At 39.0% G+C, this 22,708-nt stretch overlaps 1 protein-coding gene across 1 annotated transcript; it reads left to right on the top strand.

Moving 5' to 3' along the window:
- Positions 1 to 1,746: 1,746 nt before the first annotated feature.
- Positions 1,747 to 20,246, top strand: LOC146665388 (ceramide kinase-like). The gene is made up of 13 exons (XM_085413016.1): positions 1,747 to 2,115; positions 9,796 to 9,936; positions 10,035 to 10,157; positions 10,267 to 10,392; positions 10,485 to 10,551; positions 11,239 to 11,384; positions 12,452 to 12,526; positions 12,898 to 13,050; positions 13,287 to 13,392; positions 13,721 to 13,800; positions 15,149 to 15,354; positions 15,458 to 15,678; positions 15,769 to 20,246. The coding sequence occupies exons 1-13, from the start codon at positions 1,980 to 1,982 to the stop codon at positions 15,854 to 15,856; spliced, it is 1,668 nt and encodes a 555-aa protein (XP_085269142.1). The 5' UTR covers positions 1,747 to 1,979; the 3' UTR covers positions 15,857 to 20,246.
- The last annotated feature ends 2,462 nt before the right edge of the window (positions 20,247 to 22,708 follow it).

The following is a 22,708-nucleotide window of genomic DNA, read 5'->3' as shown; positions in this document are numbered from 1 at the left end:
AGATCAAATCAGGTTGCATATGACAGACAACCTCCGTTTGAGTTGAAACCCTTGTTTAAAGCTCATACCAAAACGGGTTTTGAAAAAGGATCAAATATGCAAATAAGAATGATTGTTACTTCCTCTTGTATTTTGTTTTCCTCGTAGCTTTAGCTGTGCTGGCATTACTTATTTTGTGGTGTTTTGTTTGTTTGTTTGTTTGTTTTGTTTGTTTGTTTGTTTGAACCAAAAAAAAAAAGAAATGTAGTGTTTGTGAAGATGGAGATGGTAAGTAACCTTAGACCGTGACAGCAGCTCCCCCTGCTGTTGCTGAGTGAGGTTGTCTGGTTTGCTTTAAAAATGGAAGAACTGACTCTAATTTTGGCAACGTTATGTTTTGGAAAAAACAAAGTCCGAATATACTAAGGGGTGGCGCATTGTTTTGTTCACGTTTGATTTTTGATTCTCGTTTTGTTTTGTTATTTGTTTGTTATACACAGGTTTAAAGTGGGATAAATTATGCCATCTAAAGAGGTGGAGTTAAAGCAGGGGCAGGGGAACTCCAGTCCTCATGGGGCGGTGTCCTGCAGGTTTTAGATGTGTCCTTGATCCAACACAGCTGATTTTAAATGGCTAAACTACCTCCTCAACATGTCTTGAAGTTCTCCAGAGGCCTGGAGTTCGTTCTCTCATGTTTGCATGGGTTCTTTGTGGGTACTCTGCCTTCCGCCCACAATCCAAAGATATGCAGTTAATGGGGTTAAGTTAAAATGGTAATTCCAAATTGGCCATAGGTGTGAATGTGAGTGCCAATGGTTGTCTGTCTCTATGCCCCACCACAGACTGGCCACCTGTCGCTGGGTAGGCTCCAGCCCCCTTGCGACCCTAACAATGATAAGCAGAAGAGAATTAATGGATTTCCACCTTTTTTGTTGTTGTTGTTGTTGTTTTAAACTTTTCAGTATTTCACTCCACTGTATTTCAGGGACATTTACAGTACTGCTACAGTACTTTGATCCTTTAGGTTACATTTGTGACTGTACTTTTACACTTTTACTCATTTGGGAGTAATTTAGCAGTAATTTTTATTCAGCATTTTTTCCTGACATTTGGGGTTGTTATGAAGATCTGAGTAAGTTGCAATGTGTCTGTCAAAAATATCGGTAAGGTACAGCTGGTCAGAGTTTTGAAATGGCTCTGGTCAAAGCCATGTCAGAGCTTATTGGCTCTGGTTGCCCTAGAATAACAGTCAGCTGATTTCAGTTCTTGGACCTGAGGAGGAAAGTACAACCTGGATTACTTTTAAACAATTCAGATAATCTACAAAGCTATAAATGACACATTATCATTGAACTTTCAAAGGGAATTCAGTTATAGGGAGGGATCGCAGTCTGAAGGGTATGTGGGATTTTAAAGTTCAAGTGTGAGGACCACAGGGAGGAATTTTTGTATTTCTGGTTTGAGGGGCCAAAACATCAAGTGCTCTAAATGGGGACTTTGTACTGAAGAGGATTAGGGACACTTGGGTGGGCGTCTTTTCCAAAATTCTGGGGGAAAAGTTGTTTATATCAGCTTCATTAATTGTTTCGCACTTCGTCCTGAAAAACAATCAAAACAGAGACAAGGTTTCCAGGACGGTTTAACTTTGAGCATCTAAACTGTATATTCAATTTGGACAGTTCAATGCGGTTCATTGCCAAAATATTTGAATTACGAAACACGTAGATCGGGTTTTCTGAAGGCACCTGAATGCACCACAAAGCCCCTCCTATATCCGGTGAGAAACCGCTATCAGCCAGAAAATTGTACCGACTTGGAGTCCGTTACATGGGTATACAGTAACAGAAATCCCCGTCGTTTTAAAAAAAAGGTACTTATTTTCGAGGTTCGGGGCCTCTAAGGGAAACTCACAGACAACATGCCCGGGGAAAGGTAACCGTACTCGGAGTGCTGCTGCCTCCTCATCCGGCTAAAGGACGGAGCAAGACGGCTAAACGCCAATGGAGAGGCCGGGTAGGCTGCTGCTGCAGTCGGAGCTCCGCGTCAGAAATGCCGCGTACGATGTAAGCCTGAGCCGGTCACTGCTCATCTGGAAGAGACGGACCTCTAGTCCCGTGTACCACCCGTTCAGACCCAGTAAGATCCGTGATTAATGTGTCTGCCTTTGTCTATGTGTCTTAATATATCTCTCTGTTGGCCTTTAAGCGCACCGCGACATCCTGTGTGATAAACAAAGAACTCAGAGAAAACGTGAAAGGGGACACACAGCAGTGTTTGGACCTGTGGATATCATGCCGTTAACTTTCCGCTCTGAGCACAATGTATCCGGACTGTAGGACCATATGAGATATGATACATCCGGTTATATAACACTCATCATCCAGTCTGACAGTGGAGGTCACTGAGGCTGCAAGCTGCAGGGACGAACAAACACACCAAACCTCATACATAAGTTTAGAATATTTTAACCACAAACAACATAATGAAAAATCACAGTTTTTCAAGTAGCAGAGGGTTGAGTGATTTATTTATTCAGTAGACGTGCTTTTGTTTGTGAGCCATTGTGTCCAGCTGACGAAGGCAATTGCACCATTCACTTTATTTTAAATCCGTTTTGGACACGTCCACTTCCTTAAAAACATATGCTATGTTTGAATGGAACTGGCTACTTGATGTTTTGCTGTAAAATCTGTAACATTTTTATAAGTTTTCATCTGAAAGTTATGGGATTGTTACATAGGAAGTTTATCGAATACAGAGACTTGTTAACAGTTTCCACTACGAGATTTTAAAGACGGATACTGCACTTAAATGCCACAGCAGTATCAAAAAGAGTACTCAAAGTAAGTACAAAATCTCCAGATGTGAAAGCGAGCCCCCTACTCACATTTCTCTCACACCATCAGTCCCAAATTAACTGGTTTACATATGAACCAGTGTGTGTTGAATAACATGGTCACACTGAGTTTGTGTTAAAGGTTACTGGCTAACCTCATGTACTTAATTACTTCTCTGTTGTTGATTTGTGACTGTAACATATTACGAATCGATCACCCGATCATTGTGTTGTCATTTGAAATGTAGATGTACCCTTCAGTGTGAGCACAACAAATAAATAAAAAAAAAAAACAAAATAACGTTTCATAAACAAAGGTTTTATAGTTTTATATTTCTTAATACTTTAATTCTAATTTAACATTATCAGTGACATATTCAGATCAGTATAACTGTAAAGCTGGGTGGCTCTTGCTAATCGTCTGATATGCATCACTGCCCCGGTCAGGGATGTAATCATTGCTTTATGTAAATACCATGGAGTCAGGACAGACTGTTTTACAGTATTTGTCTGCTAACACAAACCTTTTGTAGTGTAAACCTGTATCATTGAACATAACAAAGATTGATAATATGTACTATTCGTGGACAGTCACATTGTCTAATACATGAACACATTAATGATGAATCATTTGAGATGATCATGGTGAACAGAAGTGTTTTAGTCTCTGTTAGAATCCAGTTAAAACCTCAGTAGAGACTACCACAGTCATTCACCTCAATATATCTTAATATAATCCTGAGTTTTATTTTGTTTTGGGAGTTAAAATATCAAAATAAGCCAAATTTGTGGTTTGCATTTGTTGTTAACCTCCCTGTGTACTCTGTGTTAAGGTTTCAGTTTGATAGTCTACATGTTTTTGCCATTTACTGCCACTTGGGGGCAGTAAACTACTGTAATGTTCATAACTATTGTTTGTTTATACACTTTTTTTGTTTTTTTTACTCATCTCCAGAGTGTAGATGTCTATAGCTTCAACATCTCAAAAGTGAGCGTAATACTTTCTAATAGCCAGCAGGGGGAGACTCTTGTTGTGTTGTATTGTATTGTATTGTATCTTTATTTCAGACATATACAGAAAAAAACAATATATACACCAGTACACATACTTGCATTTACAAATACGAATATATATGTAAATACACACACGTATGTGCTCAGATAGAACAAAAAATAAAATAAAACAAAGTCTAAATGACATGAAATGACAATTATTAGGTCTGAAATGGAGTAGGAAGAAGTATAACATACTTGTACAGAAGTCTGTGGATGAATATCTCTCAGCTCCTTCACTTTATGAAGCTCATTCACTATTTTTATATCATGGTTAACAGAACATTAAGTCAGTTACAGTGGCTATTTTCATGTTTTATAGACAGTCTATGCTTACGGCTTTATAGAGGAGTAAAATCAAGCGTTAAAACGATGAACTTTCTCCACGGGAGCCATTGTTTGCGCTTCTCATGTGCGGTTTATTTATCCTTTTTTCTTCTTCTTCTACCTCTTTGTGATGAAAGGTTTCTTTTTCCTGTTTTAATGCAACTTTTCAACAGGTTGAAATGCACATTGAGGCATGGAGGCAAGCTTTGCTTTTTACACCAAAGAACTTGAATCTTTAAAATTTTAACTAAAGAGTTGGACATCTCTGGTGGATCATCAATGACTCACCTCACACTGCCTGTTAAAATGATCCCAACTGTTACTGCAGGAGGTGCGTGACAGTGTTTGTTTGTCAGCAGGTTACTTCTCTTCTGTTTCATCCGAGTTGGTCAGGGTTCAGTTGTTTCCAGTGTCATGGTGACAACAGCTGTGTGTGTAAAACTGAAACACACACCAGCATGTGTTTTGTATTTCAGTTGTGAATTTTTTATGTGTCCTAGTTTCTGTCTGTCTGCTGCTGGGGGTGTTGAAACGCTAAACTTTGTTGTCTGGGTCAACTTTGCTAGCGAGAGACAGAGAGAGGTGTTGAAAGGCTGCTCCAACGGAACTTATTGTTTCAGAGGAAAACACGAACACGGTGTACAGTCGAGTCTTAATAGCTTACTTACAACTGGGCTCGTCAGGCACTCTTCTTGGCTGCAGTGGTTATTATTATATTTACATGCTTCCAGCTCCCGTTTCTGGTTGGTGACAACTCGTACTTTTCCACTCTCCTTTTTCTCCCTCCCTCGCGCTCACAGACGCATAACGGCAGTCCATTCTCCCTGCAGCACGGACTACACTGCCCATGAGGCTACATTCTTTAGGGCTATGCCTGTAACACTCTGCCTATTGCCTTCTTATTAAATAATTTTTGTCAATAATTTTTAAAAAATATTTCTTCGCATCATTCTGCGGGCCACAAATAGAGGTGACATGGGCCGTGAGATTGACACACAGGCATTAGAGCCGCGTTTTGTTTGTTTTTCCTCTGGTGTGGAATTACCAAAAATAGAGAGAGCATAGCCTAATATATGAAACAGGAAAAGACCGTGCCGTGTAATCCATTTATTTCAACAAAGTAACTGTATTCTGAATACCACCTTTTTAAACGGTAACTGTAACGGAATACAGTTACTCATATTTTGTATTTTAAATATGTAACGGCGGTACATGTATTCCGTTACTCCCCAACACTGAATACAGTGCAGCATTATTTACAAAGTGTGCACAATGAGATATTTGAATTTAAGAACTGAATGGGTGAACAGTATAGTGAATATTAAGAATATAACTGTAGCTTGTAATATCCCCCTAACGCCTGTATTATAAAGCAAGTTCACCATGCCCAGGATATCTTTTTCCTTATCTGGCTTCGCTCATCTTAGAATCAGCAGTCCTGCTAAGCAGTCACATGTAGCTTCTTATCAACTCAGTAAGTCAACCCAGGGTTTTTTCCAGTGTAGCTAAAAGCACGTGGCCATAAAAGAGGTAGTTTGCAGCATATGACTAATCATAGACATGAAGACATACCAGCAGAACAGCATTTTAAAAGAAAAAGAAATCTATGAGTAACTATGAGTAGGCATGAAATATGGTGTAAATGCATCTTTATACCTGACGATGTGTGACCTATAGATTAAGTGCTCTGAGTAAATTAGGCTGAAGGAACTCTATGTAGAGATCTGACTCACCAGAGAGCCCATAATACAATGCCATCCATCCATCCATCCATCCATCCATCCAACTTCAGCTTATACCCATAGGAGGGGTCCACCCTGGACAGTTTGCCATTCACACCTATAGCCATTTTAGAATCGCCATTAACACGCATGTCTTCGCACTGCGGGAGGAAGTTGTAAACTCCACACTGAGTTTGCATTCTTTCCCAGTGCTTGTGTGGGTTCTTCACATACTGAAAAATTGATTATGATTTGTGAGATTATTGTGTGTTTGCAATATGCTGAGTATTGCATTGTGAAGCATACAGACTGATCGACAGTGTCATTAAAACCTGTCATGTTGCATGCACCTGACAGACTAAACTGTTTGTATTACAGTCTATTCCAATTCATTTTTAATGCAAATGTGTAGACTAGCGTGCACATAGTGTACAGGTATTGTGTATGTAAGACAGCAGTCAGCAGTTGTCCTCTGAGATGATGAGCTGCTATCCTTTCAGCTGTACTCAAACGTTCCTCAGCTTTATGCATCACTTCTCTGATCCAGACTGTGTCTGTGGAAAGAACTGGGAGGTAACTTTTTCAAATTGTCTTCAGTGTCTGATGTGTTTTCCTTTAAGTGCATGTGATGTTAGCTTTGTTGTCTTTGGCTATCAGTCTTCCATCATGGTAAGGTGCGAAAGGAGCTGTCAATTCTCAATTCAAGTCCATTTTTGATTTAGACACAGATGGCATTTTCTGATTTCTTTCAATACCAGCTTTGCCCCACATTTCAGTTTACCTCACAAGAAAAAGCCGACAGCACAATCTGGTGGACTGAAGAAGCAGCTGAGTTTTTTATTGTAACTAAAAAGTTCAGTTTTTATTTGCAGTCCATGCAAACTTTATCTCTGTATTGTCCCTATATTGATGCGATGTTGCCGTGGAAAATACTGAAATACTTAATTAAAAAAAATTTTTCTTCACCCCCACCTGTAGTAGCCAGAAAGGAAGGCTGATTTAAAAACATGTAGACTATAAAGTTAAAAGGTGACTTAGTATCCTCATTCATTTAGGCACTTGTTGATCTGAAACAAAAGTTACATTTTTTCTGATTGTCTTAGGTTAACTTACTCTCTATCTGCTAATTACAGTGTTACCTGTATGGTTTTCCTGCAGGATTTTGTGTTCCTTTGTTTCCTCGTCGACCTGATCCAGGTAGGAGATTTAGTTCCCACAATGCAGTGGGCCACCTCCACCCCATTGTGTGGAGGTTTAGTGGTTCTGCTGTTAGTACATGTTTCTGGGTTTGATGGCTGAAGTGTGAGGTCTGTTTGTGTTGTTCCAATTTAAATAAGTGGTTTTATTCCAAAATGATGAAAAATAAAAACAAAGCAACCTCCTAACCTAACATTAGAGTAATTAAATAATCTCAGTTTCATGAAATAACCTTTACCGTCAGAAGTCATGTTTTGGAATAAACCACATGTTTAGGAGTAAAACGTGTCAGTTTAATGCTGTGTTCAGTCTGTTCATCAATAACAGATCCAACAGAAACATGTTGCCCTCCCTGTAGCTCTTGTGTCAGTGTTCGATGTGTAGTTTGGCTTTGTAGTTCCACTAATTTAGCTGACCTACTGTAGTTTGCTTAAGTTTCTTTATATGGGAGATAAACATGCTCCTGGCTTCAAGAAAACACTCTTTGGTCAAGTGTTATGTAGAGGAATAGTCTGATATTCCTCTTTTTCTTTCTTAGAGTAAGATGAAGACATACACTATATTTCCAAAAGTATTCATCACCCATCCAACTCATCAAATTCAAGTGTTCCAATCACTTCCATAACCACAGGTGTATAAAATCAAGCTCCTAGGCATGCAGAGTGCTTCTAGAAACATCTGAAAGAATGGGTCGCTCACAGGAGCTCAGTGAATTCCAACATAGTACTGTGATAGGATACCAACTATGCAATAAGTCCAGTCGTGAAATTTCATCTCTACTAAATATTCAACAATCAATTTTTAGTGGTGTTATAACAAATTGGAAGTGATTGGGAATGACAGCACCTCAGCTACAAAGTACTGGCAACACGAACTCACAGAGCGGGGTTAGCTGATGCTGGGGTGCATAGTGTGCAGAGATCTTTTTGCAGTGTCTTTTGGGAGGAATTAGAATGGAGACTGAGCCAGGCCTTCTCGTCCGATATCAGTGTCTGACATAACAAAGTTGTTTCTGGAAGAATGGTCAAAAATTCACACGAACCCACTCATAAAATTTGCAGAAAGCTTTTATGAGAAGAGTTGAAGCTGTGATAGCTGCAAAGGGTGGCTCAACAATATATTAAACCTTATGGATTAAGTGTGGGTAGTCACTCAAATCCTATTGTTTGTGAAGGCAGAAGATCGAATACTTTTGGCAGTATAGTATAGATCAAAAGTACATGGTGAAAACAAAAAGTATTGTGATTCTGCTCATAACAAGGAAAACCTTAACTGAACTAAATTTAGCCACTGTCTCATTAAACATCATCTCCTTGTCCTTTTCTGGATTGCTTCCAGTGCTTCATGGAAGTCCTGTTCTGAATTGCTGGAGTGTGTGTACGTATTTCTCATTTATTACCAAGCTAACATCAACTTCTGTGTCAAACTGACCCTTGATATTTAAAAATATTTAAAACACACTTTTGGTTAACACCTGGGTATTTCTTTAAATGGCATGAATGGCAAAAAAGGAGAATTTTTTTCTTTTTAAATATTCAGCTTTCTCTAAATTATCATGCCTTAACCAGACATTCTATGGCAAGGACCCTAATCCTAAATGTGATGTAGGTCGATTTTTGTTAATAATAAAGCAACAAACTAGATTAGAGGAAAGCCTCATTAAGAATTATCAATGGCTCCTCATTGCTTTGGCAGAGGTTGACCAACAGAAGGAGAAATATGACCAGAGAAGTGCATGGAGTGTGGTTCTTCTCCTGATAAAGTATTTCCAATTAACAGCTCCAGCTCTGGTTTCAGAATTGTTATTCACCAACACAGTCTTCACTCAACATGAAGATGTGGCTCCCTATAACTTCATCAAACATAGAAAATTGTCACAATAGGACTTCCACGGAGTGAATATAAAAAAAGTCAGTAACAATGGAATCAGTCCTGAGATGCACAAGGAGCTGACCCTGAGGGGGGAATTTAAATCAGGTCAAAATTTATTTTTTTTTTTTGTTATTGGCAAAGTCACAGATCTTGATGACACCCCTGATATTTAAAGTTTATGAATGTATTTTTGAAAATATGCTACTTCTGGCTATAATGCTGTTTTGAAATGGTGAAAAGCTGATTTTGGGGTTGTTTTTTTTGTGTTTTGTAAATAAAATATAAATATAGTAAACAGGGATTTTTACAAAGCTTTGTGTTGGAGTTCATGATGATTATTATTGAAAATGAATTGAACGTTTGTGGAAATGATCACAGCCCAGTGATACAGTAGTGTTTGAAATGGAGCCAAGGTCTCACTCAGTCTTATTTGTTATTCATGAAGTCAGAATTAAGATTAAAACCATTTGAAGATGAAAATGTGCCGTAGGTTCCTTCATGTGGAGACAGAATAGCAGAAGAGTGATTGTGATGTGAGCTGCAGATACAGATAAGTGAGTCAGAAGTGAATCCGAAAGATGACAATGCCAATATGTGGGTCATGTCACACTCGAGTATTGCTAAACTTGCTGCATCACTCTAAATATGTGGACTTGTTTCACATCATCATGACCTCATTCTAGAAAATAAGGCCAAAAGCAACAATACCCCTGGTGGTGCCTTCACATGCTGCCAGAAGGCTCTGAAATTTGAGAGCTGGCTGCTGGTTGGCGACACTAACTGCTTTGTGTGCATCTGTGTGTTGTTCAGGTGTCTGTCACAGTGTCCCAGTGTCAGAGATCATCTCTGTCAGAGAGGAAGAGGAGGAGAATGGCAGCAGACAAAGAGACGATGGCAGCTGGAAAAAGATCAGAGAAAGAGAGGGAAAGGACTGCAGGCAGGCCTTCACAGGTAATCCAAACACTGCATGATCTGCACTCTAGCACCTTGGCAATCAAAGATGGCTGATTATTAAATAAGTATTTTTTTTTAACTTGTATCTGTTTTAGTGTTGTACGTGGAGAGGTGTCGGCAGCACCGCTGGCGGTGTGCTGAAGTCACCTTCACTTGTTCGGATGAAGCGGTGTGTCAGCACTGGGTCAGCAGCATCAGAGAGCAGCTCGCCAGTAACAGTATGATTTTACAAAAACCCACTCTGTCTGAATAACTCATGCCGCTTCCACAAACTATTTGTGACATAGTTTCTGTTGTTGTTGTTGTTGTTGTTATTTGTGTCAACAGCCAGCAGACCAAAACATCTGCTGGTTTACATAAATCCATATGGTGGGAAGCGTCAGGGAAAACGGATCTACGAGCAGAAAGTTGCCCCCCTGTTCACACAGGCTGGAATCTCCACCAGTGTTATTGGTACGTCCAAGTCACTCACCACCCAGTCTCCAACTTCCTGTGTCAGAATTATACATGTAACACACTGAGAATCTGTGTGTTTGTTGTCATAGTGACAGAGTACGCCAATCACGCCAGAGATCACTTGAAGATGGAGGCAGAGTTGAAGAAATTTGATGGGTGAGTTTTGTTTGTCCATAATAGAAGTTCACCCATAAGCTACAGAGTGTGTCAAAAACAATCATCAGATTTCAAAAGACTGGACAAAGAAGCTTGAAGTAAGGGTTTTTAATAGTTTACATACAAAACAAGATTGTAGTCCTCCAGATACTTGGCATATGTCCAAGCAATTGTCAAACTCGTCCCACAGTTTTGTGAGCATACCTGGAGTCACTGCAGCCATTGCTGTTGTTATTCTGCCTACCAGCAACCACCTGAAACTCACAAACCCGCACCTTGTAACATTACGCGTTAGAATGCAACCACTTTGAAAAAGGAAGATTCTTTGTGATTCACCCTGTACAGTGAAGATTAATTACTTAAATGCTATAAAAAAGAAGCCGAGCACAACATAATTCAGATTCATAAACTTTTTGGACAATTACACATGATGATGATTTTCAACCAGACTTTCAGCTTTAATTCAGCAGGTTTACTAAAAGTACTGCATCAACTGTTGGTGGTGTTATGCAAATGCTCATAGATCTGATTGTACATGTAGGACAGTAAAAAATCCCTGAGCTTCCCGAAATAAATCACCACAGAAAATATCTGTGTGTTTTTCACACAACATTTATACATGTGATCTTTTAGAAAAGGTCACGGAGAGATTGTCGATGCTAATATTCCACTGTGACCCTTGCTTAGTGTGGTGTGCGTTGGAGGGGACGGCATGTTTAGTGAGATCATCCACGGACTGATCTGGAGAACACAGATCGACTGCGGCGTAGATCCAAACAGTCCAGAGGAGGCACTGTCTCCCTGCTCCCTACGCATCGGAATCATTCCTGCAGGTCTGAAACTCAAAGAAATATCACTGCTTTTCTTTTTGTGTTGGATTACAGCAAAAATGTAGGTAACTCTGACTTCATCCTAAAGGTGTAGCACTGTGTCACAGGTGTACTTCAGCAGGTTGGAACCATTACATGGTTTCTTTGGCGCCAAAGACTTATGTAAAGGTTTTCCAAGCCTCAAGGGATTATTTATTGAACTAACAGACTCTAGCGCCTGCTGTATTGTTCCAGAAACCTCCAGCTCTCTGGAGTCTGCTGTTTTGCCAGCTAACAAATCACTTTGGTCTCTCCTTGTCTAGTTTTTAAACTGTCCTTAACCTATATGAAGAGCATCTTCTTATCAGCACAAACTCTGGTACTTCATCACAAACAACTGCTATAAATAAAAAGTACATACAATACTTGTAGAATAGACACCTACAAAGACAGAGCGTGAAAAGAAAGACCAAATTGTTTGGAAGGTTTTCTATCTTTGTCTGTAAATAATATTTCCTTCTATTATTTGTATGAAAGCCTCACATCAATGCTTCAACTGATTTTCTCAGCTCTTCCCTCTTTAAGACATAAATAGCATTGTTGCTATATATAAAACATCCCGAGTGAAAAATAGCCAGACTTCTTCCTGATTTAGAAAGACAGTTTTAGCTGCTGACCTGGACAGTGATAGAGGTAATCTAGCTTTTAATGACAGGTGAGAGCCAATAAGTATGTAAGTATAAATACAGGCAGTCACTGTGACCTCATTTCTCAGTTGTGCTGGTTTGTGTCCTTGGTGTTTTCTGCTGCTGTGCTTATAAATACACACAGAGTCACCTGGGGGACATTATTCCTCTGTGCAGATACAAAAGTGAAACCGCACACCTGGGCAATTAATGGTTGCAGGTGTTTGTGTGTGCACAACAGGAGCAGCAGTGCTTTTACAATGTAAAATCACATTGTAAAGGTTTAAGAAAATAATCAGAATCGGTGATGACCGTCCTCTTTTCACTGGAATGTTCTACACTAGTAAACTGTTAGCAGATGGTGTTTGTGTTCTTTCAGCTCATTGTTTCTTCTGTCTGTTTCAGGTTCCACAGACTGCATCTGCTTTGCTTCTGTGGGCACAAATGACCCCGTGACCTCTGCACTACACATCATTGTGGGTCAGTCACATCATCTCCATGACATCAGCGGTCATAATATCCATTCCAGCAACATAACCTTTCTGAAGTCTAAAGTTAATGTTAACATGGAAACTATTAAAAAAAAAAAAAAAAAAGGACAAACACTCCTGGGGTAATATCTAACTATTTTGCTGAGAAAGCAAGCGTTAATGTAGACTTCAATGTCAAACATTGGTATTAGAAGTGAGAATTTGATACAGTTTAATAGAATATTTGATACATTTAACTGAACTTATTTTAAAATGTAAAACAAACCACAGCTTGGTTTGTTTTAAATTCTCAGTGTACGTGTCTGCTTGTCTTTCTTCAAAAATGGCAAACATACCATTTTTTTTAATATCTGTGTGCAGGAGACTCTCAGCCGCTGGATGTGTGCTCAGTTCATCACAACAACATGTTCCTGCGATACTCTGTGTCGCTGCTTGGATATGGTTTTTATGGCGATGTGCTATCAGACAGCGAGAGGAAGAGATGGATGGGGCCTGCAAGATATGACTTCTCAGGTGGGAAAATATATAATATCCTTTAATTTTATCTATAATGTTTTACAGATAAAGCAGAGAAATTTATTGATGTCTGATTTGTCAGAGAGGCCCGGTACTCAAAATATTAGCAAAGAGAGGTTGTTTTTATGTCACCGCTCAGTCACATCAGCCTACCACAGTCCTTCCAGTCATTTTCATTTGCTTGCACGTGTGCATTATTCATCAGAATTTCTTTTTTTGGTAATGGTCTGCAGGTCTGAAGATGTTCCTGACTCATCATTACTACGAAGGAACAGTGTCCTACCTGCCAGCCAAAGGTATCATAGGAACGCCACGAGACGCGACCAGGTGTCGATCTGGGTGAGAGATCCAAACATGTATCAACTTGTTTCCCTTTTTTCTTTAAATATATAAATACTCTTTTGAATTTATTGGAATTTTAGAGCTGATCATAAACCTGTGACCTCAGTTACAACCAAAACATTTTATAAATCCTATTCTAGTTTATTAACTCTTTGGCTATCTGACTTTCAGTTTTGCAGCTGAAGCGTTTGGTTTATGTTGCAACCAAACGCAGTCATATAAATTAAAGTGATAACCTTCTGAGGTTAAATGTAAAATGGCTTCTCATTAAAGTCCTTGTTCATTGCATCATTTAAGTAACGCTGGTTTCTCTGTAAATCTCCAGGTGTGTAATTTGTCAGCACAATGGACAGCTAAATTCAGAGAGAAGCGAGAAGTATGAGATGGATGAAGCATCAGACTCTGGTCAGTCCAAAAACAGTTTCTAATGGTCTTACTCACTGAACATTACTCCATTCCTAAATCTCCTCGTCTGGCTTTGTCATGTTTCTTTCTTGTTAAATCTCAGAAAATATTTATATTTGTGAATTAAAGACAAATATGTAACACTTCCTGAAAAATGATAAAACCGTGTCCATCCACCCATGGCTGTTCTGTAGTCTTGGTAGACATCAGCTGGCTTTGTTTTTCTAGTTTTTATTGAATTCCATACCAAACCTAATACCAACATATTATTTCTGAACACTTTGAGAAGTTATTGTCCAAGTTGACTTCAAGGTTCTCCAAGTTTATTTTGTGTCACGGAGGAGCAGGGAGGACTCGGCGCAGACTGAAGTCTCAGAAAAACAGGTTTATTTACACACTCCAGGTGCACTATATACAGGTGAGGGAGAAGGGGGCCAGGGTTCCCAGGGGTGCAGAGCGGGGTCGGGAAAAGCGTCCAGAGTCTCCAAACCAAAACACGAGAAATCTGCATACAGAGAACAAGAGTTAGCACGGAACTTTTACGGACAGAGCTCAAAACTGGCTGAGGCTAAAGTAGCACTGACGAGCGTTACTCAATAGTCCAGCGGCGAGGTGCTCTCAGTCACTGCCTTAAGTAGCGGGAGCAAACAGGGTGAGGAGCCACAGGTGATTGCCTACAGGTGGTGGAGGCCGGGAGCTCACAATGAGCTCCGCCCAGGCAGCGAGCAGAGAGAGAGGAGAGAGAGAAAAGACAAAACATAACATGTAGCCACACAGGGCCAGCCGAGCAGGCACGGGGACCATGACATTTTGGCTCTTGTTCACAGCAAATTCACTGAGCCTAAACTTTAAACCTGAACCTCTCGATCTTCACCGAGTGCCCATTGTTCTGAGAGCTGTGACAGAAACTACCAGTTGTAGTCAATCATAATCACTAATAAGAAGTTAATAGATTTAGATAATAGATGCAAAGATTTAAGTAAGTGTATGTATATATTTGAGCCTGTGTAGACAAAAGAAAATTCCAAATAAATTTAACCTTGTGCATTTAATCCTTTTTTTTTTTTTTTTTTTTTTTTTTAGTTATTTAAGGTTGGAAAAAGAACAGTTCAAAGAAACCATTAATCCCAAAGTGTGTGTAAACTCCTGAGCACAACTGTAGTGATGCAACCTGCAGTAAATTCATTATGTGAGAAACATTGGACTGAATGTAGTGAATGGAACTTTTTGTTTTGTTTTGTATGTTTATAATGAATAATGTGCAAACTTTTGGCACAGAGTGAAAACTGTTTTGGCAGCAGTAACAAGTAAAGTCAAATCTGTCTGTTTTCTTTTGTTTTTCATCCAGAGAGTAGTGGCGAGTGGAGGACGATTCGAGGAAAGTTCCTCGCTATAAACGCTGCCAGCATGAGCTGTGCTTGTCCTCGCAGCCCTAAAGGCCTCTCGCCTGCTGCCCACCTGGCTGACGGCACCACAGACCTCATCCTCGTCCGAAAATGTTCCCGTTTCAACTTCCTTAGACACCTCCTACGACACACCAGCAAAGATGACCAGGTATATTTCCAGTCTAAATTAAAACAAAAACAAAAAAACATGTTTTTATTGATATTCTATGGACATTTTGGTCCACAACTAAATACTTATTTCTCTCAATCAGTTTGACCTTACCTTCATTGAGGTCCATCGAGTGAGGCGTTTTCGTTTCATGCCACGTCACTGCCAAAGCGACTCGGACCTGGAGTTGGACTTGCATGAGAATAGCAAGCGGCAGATCTTCAGCCAGATCTGCAAAGACCACCCAGCTTGTGGCTGTGCACCCGCCTACAGCAGCTGGAACTGCGATGGCGAGATCCTGACCCACACAGGCATTGACGTCAGGTATGACGACCCTGTGGGATCTTCTTCCTTACAAATATCAAAACTTGGTTTAAGTTTTCTCTTTAAAAACAACTTCTGCTGTTTTCTCAGAGTGCACGGCCAGTTGATCAAGCTGTTTGCTCGAGGGATTGAAGAACTGCCAGTGTTTGAGGATCTCTCCAACCCCTGTGCAATATAGATCTCCACCAGTCTGTCCCCAGGCATTGGAGCCATCTGATTATGGCCGCCGCCTAAAGCACTGCTACCACCTCCATCATGTGATGCTCATCACATCTTTCACTTGAAAACTCAACTGGCTAAGTTACATTGTTACTCAACAAATGTCATCAGCGTAGTCAGAAATGAAATTTTACTTTCCAGGTCTGAGGATTTAAGGTGATTTCCTCACAGGTGGGAAGTGATGCTAAAACTGATGAAACTCTAGATGCAGAAAGTAAAACATCAACCTCAGATTTTGGATTTTTTGCTAGATGACTGTTGGTGTTTGGTTGGAATGGTTGTTGGGTGTTTGGTACCAAATTTATTTAATATTGAACTCAGGCTTGAAGCTGAGACTTGCACAGTTTTAGAGTGAACTCAAAACCAAAGAAACCAAGACTCAAACAATGAACGTGTCCATGTCTGCACAGCCTAAATTGTCCTGTAGTTCTTGAGTCCTGTGATAGTGAGGTCCTGACCCACTATGCCAGTCTTATTTTCTCTTAACTCAGACTTGTTTTGATTTGATTTCATTCTTTCTTTGTTGTTTGTCTCATTGTTTTACTTATCAACTCAGATTTGACTCTCTCACTGACTTGTTTTTTTTAATCTGGACTTGTTATGATTGATATGTGTTCAGCTTCACCTTTGATGCTGAAACATGTGTTAATCACAAGTAATGCTAACTTGTTTTATCATTATTGGTGTTTGTTTTGTGACAAATCGTTGTCCAGTCTCGTTTCCATCTTCTATCTGTTTTGACCAGTCATGGGTACTGTTCCTAATCGTTTTCAGTCAAAGCTCCAACTCTTAAGCTAGTTAAACTGTTCAAACATGTGGGCTTTGATTTTGATCTGTCACAAGTGTTTCAATATCTTGCTCTTGTTATGGTCTTCTTTCTCAGTTTCAGATGTTCGGAATTAACTGTTACATGCCAGACACCCTACAATCATTCCCAGAGTCATCTGATCAATAGGGGTTTTAGCTCATTCATTAAAGGTTGAAGGAGATTGGGTGAGTATTTACAGAAAATAATTCTGATGAGACTTGTTTCCACAGCTCCAACTTTTCATCTATCAATCACAGCGTTCACTGCAATGGGACGCATTCAGCTTCTCAAACAAGTCCATCAGAGTTGTCTCTTTGGTTCCTTACTTTTTTCTGTGAGACTCGAGCTCAGTCGTAGCTTTGCAATCATTTTTTCACTCTTTTTAATTATCAGAAAATAAGAAAAAAAATTCTCAAAGATACTTTTCAGTCTCATTTCAGTCAAGCTGGTCATGGCTGGGTAAACTGAGCAGCGCACAAATAAATCCTTTTTATCTTCCATTTCTGCTGAATATGCAACTCAGTCTGAGTACAGACACAAAGAAAGAAAAAAACATGATGCTTTAACAGCAGTTTTACACACTAACTGTACAATAATCTGTAATGTCTGTGATATGTGAGCTCAAGCTGTAGCTGTAAAATCAGTTTTTCTGTAGTAAAGCATCATTTTGAATTCTTTTGTCAAGTTAATATTGCTTCATCAAAATCTCAAGATGGTCATCTGAACCTTCCAAAAGTCAAAAAAACATTTTATAGCCATTGCAGTTTTTTGTTTGTTTTATGTTGGGTTTTTTTGTTTTGTTTTTTTCAAAGCTGTTCCTCACAGTGAGACATTAAATGGCCAAAAGAATGCAGACAGCTAAAAAACAATGTCATGTGGATGAAACACATAGTCCAAAGCTACAGGGATTAATCTCCTGCAATACTCTCTGTAGTATGTTCCCATTGAAAGTCACAACAGCATTACTGGAGTCCCGTATTGATATTGTATGAAGGTCGGACTCATCTTAGGTGCTGCGTTTAACCTGTGAGAGGCTCTATGAAGGCCAAACTCCCATTTCTATACTACCTAAGCACCCTGTGCTCAACTCTATGGGTTCAGTTAGTTTAAAGTGTGTATGAGCCGTTGCAACCCTGCTTTAGATGATATGCTAAAGCTCTGATGTCAGCATTACTAGTCAATGTCACAGATGAAATCTGCTCTGTAAAAACTTCTGTTCCTGAAGTGCAGGAACATGAAATAATTCCAGACAGAATTTATGCCTAAGAAAAATCTGAATTGCTGTTAGACACTGCCTAATAGAAACGCACAATCTTTGGAATACTGGCAAAGGGGTATTTCGTTAAGAGTGTCTTCTTTCACAGCATCACAGGTGAAAAGGTTAGGGAAACACTGCAACAAAAACTTTCCCTAAAGAAAGGGAAGGCTGTAAGTGTTTAATCCACACATACTTGAGTTTTCTTGGTAAATAAAATTGTGGTTAAATGCTCTACTTACTGTGAGAAATGGTTTTGTTTTTCTAAACTGTGGCTGTGTTGAAGAAAACTTCTTTGTAAAGTTCAATTTGGCCACAAAGAGAGAACATTCACACACCAGTCTCTTTCATTTCTAGAAACCTTCAGCAAACATCGCTGAGCATGTCGTAGCCCAAAGGCCTCTGTAGCCACTGCTCACTGTGTGCACAAGATTTATCGATGTAGAAAATGAAGAAATGTAGCAGCCTTAACTGTTATGTTAGCCATCTTCATGGTGAAATTCTTTGTGAGGTTTCAAGAGAGGTCTGCCTAATTCTTATATAGACATATTTCTGTTATTATTGTATTGAATCATCATGATCGTCCCAGAGAATAACTGTTTGAATCAGTAACGTGGAAATTTAACAGAGAAAGGAAGATGAGCATCAGCACTGGAATCTCAGACTGTAGATGGTGTTTGTATGTTTACCAGTGCACCTGTTTCCTTTCCACCCATGTTGAGCTGGACTCAAACTGATGGAGAAGGGACCCAGTAGCAGCTGATGATAAACTGCAACACCTACCAATCAGCTTTCAGATTTATTCTTGTTAATCGGACCGAATACCAGCAGGGGTTCACTGATGTAGCAGTTTGTCTGTGTCTGTGATAGATGTAACTCAGGCCACAGGTCTTCAGAGCTCCACAACCTTTGAAACCAACCAAAATACATGGGATAACATCCATGATTTAGGAAAGCTGGTAAACTGGGTTCTAAGGACAGGCCTGTGTTAACTGGAATTAAATAGACCTCTGAAGACCTTCAGCTGAGCTGCCTTTCACATCCTGATTTAGCTTTTAAAGTTGTATAAATCAATAGTCACTCTGCTGTAACACCCCCTTAAAAAAGCCACCAACCAAATACATTAAAACTTATCCACAGAGGTCGACTGATGACCGAAACAAATATATATTTGCATTTAGCCAACTATTAAAATGTGTTCCATAATTATAGCTTTATTTATTAGTCAAAGTAGAAATTGGTAAATTAATTTGCTTGTTTTCATTAATTGAAAGTACTGGATTGATACTATAGCCGCTGAGCTTACTGCTAACACATAGTTAGCCAGCCATAGTAGCTAGTCTTGCAAGCATAGTTTTTAACGAGCAATGTAGCAAAACTGTCCAACCTAGCACAATGCTGGATTACACTGCAAACACAGTGAGAGAAATCACCCCGGAAAGGCTTTGTTAGGTAGTGAGCACTGAATCTGTAATCATAGGACTTTATCTGTCGACTTAGTAGTACTCACACTTGCTAATTTGGGCTTAGTGGGGTATGCACAAAGACAGTTGTGAATACAATCAGTGCATTTAAAAAAAAAAAAATACCTGAATGGGGTCAAGAAGCTGTGTGTGAAACCTCTGACTCATCAACAAACCAGTAGTGGAGGATGCATTGTTGGTGCAGATAGATTTCACAAGTATCTATCTGGAATACATGTGTTGCATTTCTTTCTTTTTTGTTGATGCCTTTGATGAAGACATCAGGTCATCAGTGCATGTTTTGCTTTGTGTCTGTCATTGAATACTATTAAAAGCTTAAAATTCATTTACATGTCATGTAATAGTTGCATGATGATCAACATGTTGCAAAGAAAAATAAAATGTTGATGTAACTGGGAGTTCCAGAGAAAGTGATTATATTTGAATCTATAGAGGCAGATGTAACCATGTCATAGTGTTGTTAAACATGTAGAATGAACTGCAAGCAGTATTTTTAGCACTTATTAATCGTATTTACTTTTCTGATTAATAGTGTATAAAAACTAAGTGTCCATTCTTTTCATATCACTGAGTCTATTTTGAGCATTCTTTTAACCAGCCCTGTTCCAGTTATGTGAAGCACTGTTTCATTTAAAGGCTCTCCTGCTTACTAATTATTATTAATATAATCTCCAACACTGTAGTTCAATCTGACACTGAACACTAGTTTGATCTGGTGAATCAGTCGACCTCTAGCTGTAATCTGAGCTGTAACTTATACCTTCTGCTGTAGCTGTTGCATTATCAACAAATAAAATATTTTCAACACTTCATGTTCAGAGTTATGCAGTTTGTCTCGGCCTCTAGGAAACAAATCAGAATTAACATGGCTGATCATATAGACGTGTAGAGGAGAGTGTGCTGTCAGGGTCAGCACAACCTGTGTGTGTAGAGCCAGTCACCCATAGTTAACCTGAAAAAAAGCATCCCTGTGTTTTTGAGCAACGCATTACTCTAATATTGCAACCAAATAATAAAAAAAAAAAAGTATGGCTATTCTATGTGAAATATTATGAAACTGTTTTGTTCATAATGGTACGTAAAATTTATTTGTGTGGCACTTTTTAAGCCAGGAATCTGTTGCAAAGTGATTTACAGGGAATTAATATATAGACAAAAACATCATATTACAAAAGAACATTACTCAAATGCCTGTCTAAATATGAGTTTTCAGGTGTATTTTAAAAGAAGCCACAGGTACATTGGTGGTTGAAGGTGATTTAATCTCCTCAATTTCTCCTTGCTATTTGGGCTCCGATGAATATAAAAACAAAGAATTACCTGATTTTCTTTTTTTTGCCTGATTTTTGTTTCTGAGATAAATGAGAGCCACATAAGAGGACGTTCGTTTTACATTTCAATAGAACTGTGGCAGTATAATGTCCTCGTAAGTGGATATCAGGCCCCTGTAGAGTAAAATTAGTATTTTGGTCTAGACAGCCCAAAATGTGATGTCCACATGTATGTGGACGTCAGGTCCTAGGAGGATAAAGGAGCCTTTGACAGACAAGTAAAGAGCATTACAAGAATCTAATCTAGAGGAGATGAAGGATGAACAAGCATTTCCAATTTAACTTTGGAGACAACAGTCCTGAGTTTAGTGATCTTTCTTAAATGAAAAAAAGCAGGAGCGGGTCAAAGTCTTGGTATGAGCATCAAAAAACACAGACTCATCAAAAATTAACCCAAGATTCCAAACAGTAGCTGGAGAAGGGACCTAGATGTTGTATAATTTGGGGCTTAATACTCTCTCAAGCAAGAATTAAATACTCAGTCTTGTATGTGTTCAGCTGCAGACAATTGTTTGGCATCCAACCATTGATTGCCCAGTCCATTAGAACAGATCGTTTTTCCAATTCACAAATTTTAAAAGAAATGTACAGTTAGATATAATCTGCATGCAGATGATAGGAAATAATTTTAAAATGACTAATGATAAGGCCTAATGGCAGAATATATACTGAGAATAACAAGGGGCTTAAAACCGATCCGACCACATGAAAATCCAATTACATCTCACCAAAATTTTCTCACTGAAATCAAAAGTGTTCTGAGGTGAACCATTTTAGGACAGATCCAGATATCCCTACCATATGATTGAAATGGTGAAACTTTAAGGACAGAGTGTAACTTTCTAAAAGCCGACTGAAAGTTGGCAAGAATATTGTGCTTCTCCAGTGCCTTCTTTGCTTGTGTCCAAACAGCCTTTTCTATTATTTCAGCAATGAAAGGAAGTTTTAAGATGTGCCTGTATCTTGTCTGTAGTGTCAGATCCAGACCAAATGTACAGACTGACATGAAGACAGCATGCTATTAATTCATGTGAACAGTAGCTAAGCATCACAGGACTTTAACAATGGAGTGTAAAGTACCTATATGCATTTTGCCCCATAAATAAAACAATAAGACAAATCATGGCGAAAAGCATTCTGCCATGATTTGTCTCATAGTGTCACTTAATATTATATTCCTTGAGCACTGAAATGTTCTGTGACCACACCAAGCACAGAGTCCTCCCATTTACCTCTGTGAACAAATAGGATATTATCCATTTTCATGGAATAAAATCCACACTCGGTCCACTTTTCTCCTTATTGATTTTTAAGAGGTTTCCATGAACAGCAACATACTTGACTTTCTAGCTTTTCGATGTTTCTGCTATTCTTATTATGTATTTGTAACACCCAATGGACAGATAAGGAAAAGAGTCATTGCAATTTATTTTCAAATAAATCTGTAATTGTCACAGTTACAAGGAGTGGGTCTGATTGTTTGCCGGCCACTTCCAGCTGGTGACCTAAGATTGACACTAGTAAATGATTTCCAGTAGCTAAGGCTCAGCATAATGATGATAGGAGTACATTAGTATGCAGAACATGATTCACTCCTGAATAAAAGCTTTATCAAAAAGAAATGTTTTAAGCCTAAACGTAAAGGGTTCCAGAAGAGAGAGGCCTCTACTTCCCATCTCAAATTTATTGCATTTAACTATGAATAAAAAAAACTCCAAAAGCTCAGATTTACAGAAGCATTAATCGACCAGAGGCCCGGGCATGATGTCACTGCTCTTCAAGATGGGCAACAACAAGAATGTTTGGACATTGTTATTGGAGTAAGTCTTAATTACTAGTTGTCTCTGAAGCAAACAGAAGCACAAATCCCAATAATAAAAAAGATTGAAATGTGTGTGTTTGCCGATCAATACTCAGCAGTGACGTGTTGCTA

The sequence above is a fragment of the Rhamphochromis longiceps genome, linkage group LG7 (genome assembly GCF_057381845.1).
Source record: "Rhamphochromis longiceps isolate RC_006_pf linkage group LG7, R_longiceps_female_GT1.1, whole genome shotgun sequence".
Classification (NCBI taxonomy): Eukaryota; Metazoa; Chordata; class Actinopteri; order Cichliformes; family Cichlidae; genus Rhamphochromis; species Rhamphochromis longiceps.
This window is presented reverse-complemented; position numbering and strand designations above follow the sequence as displayed.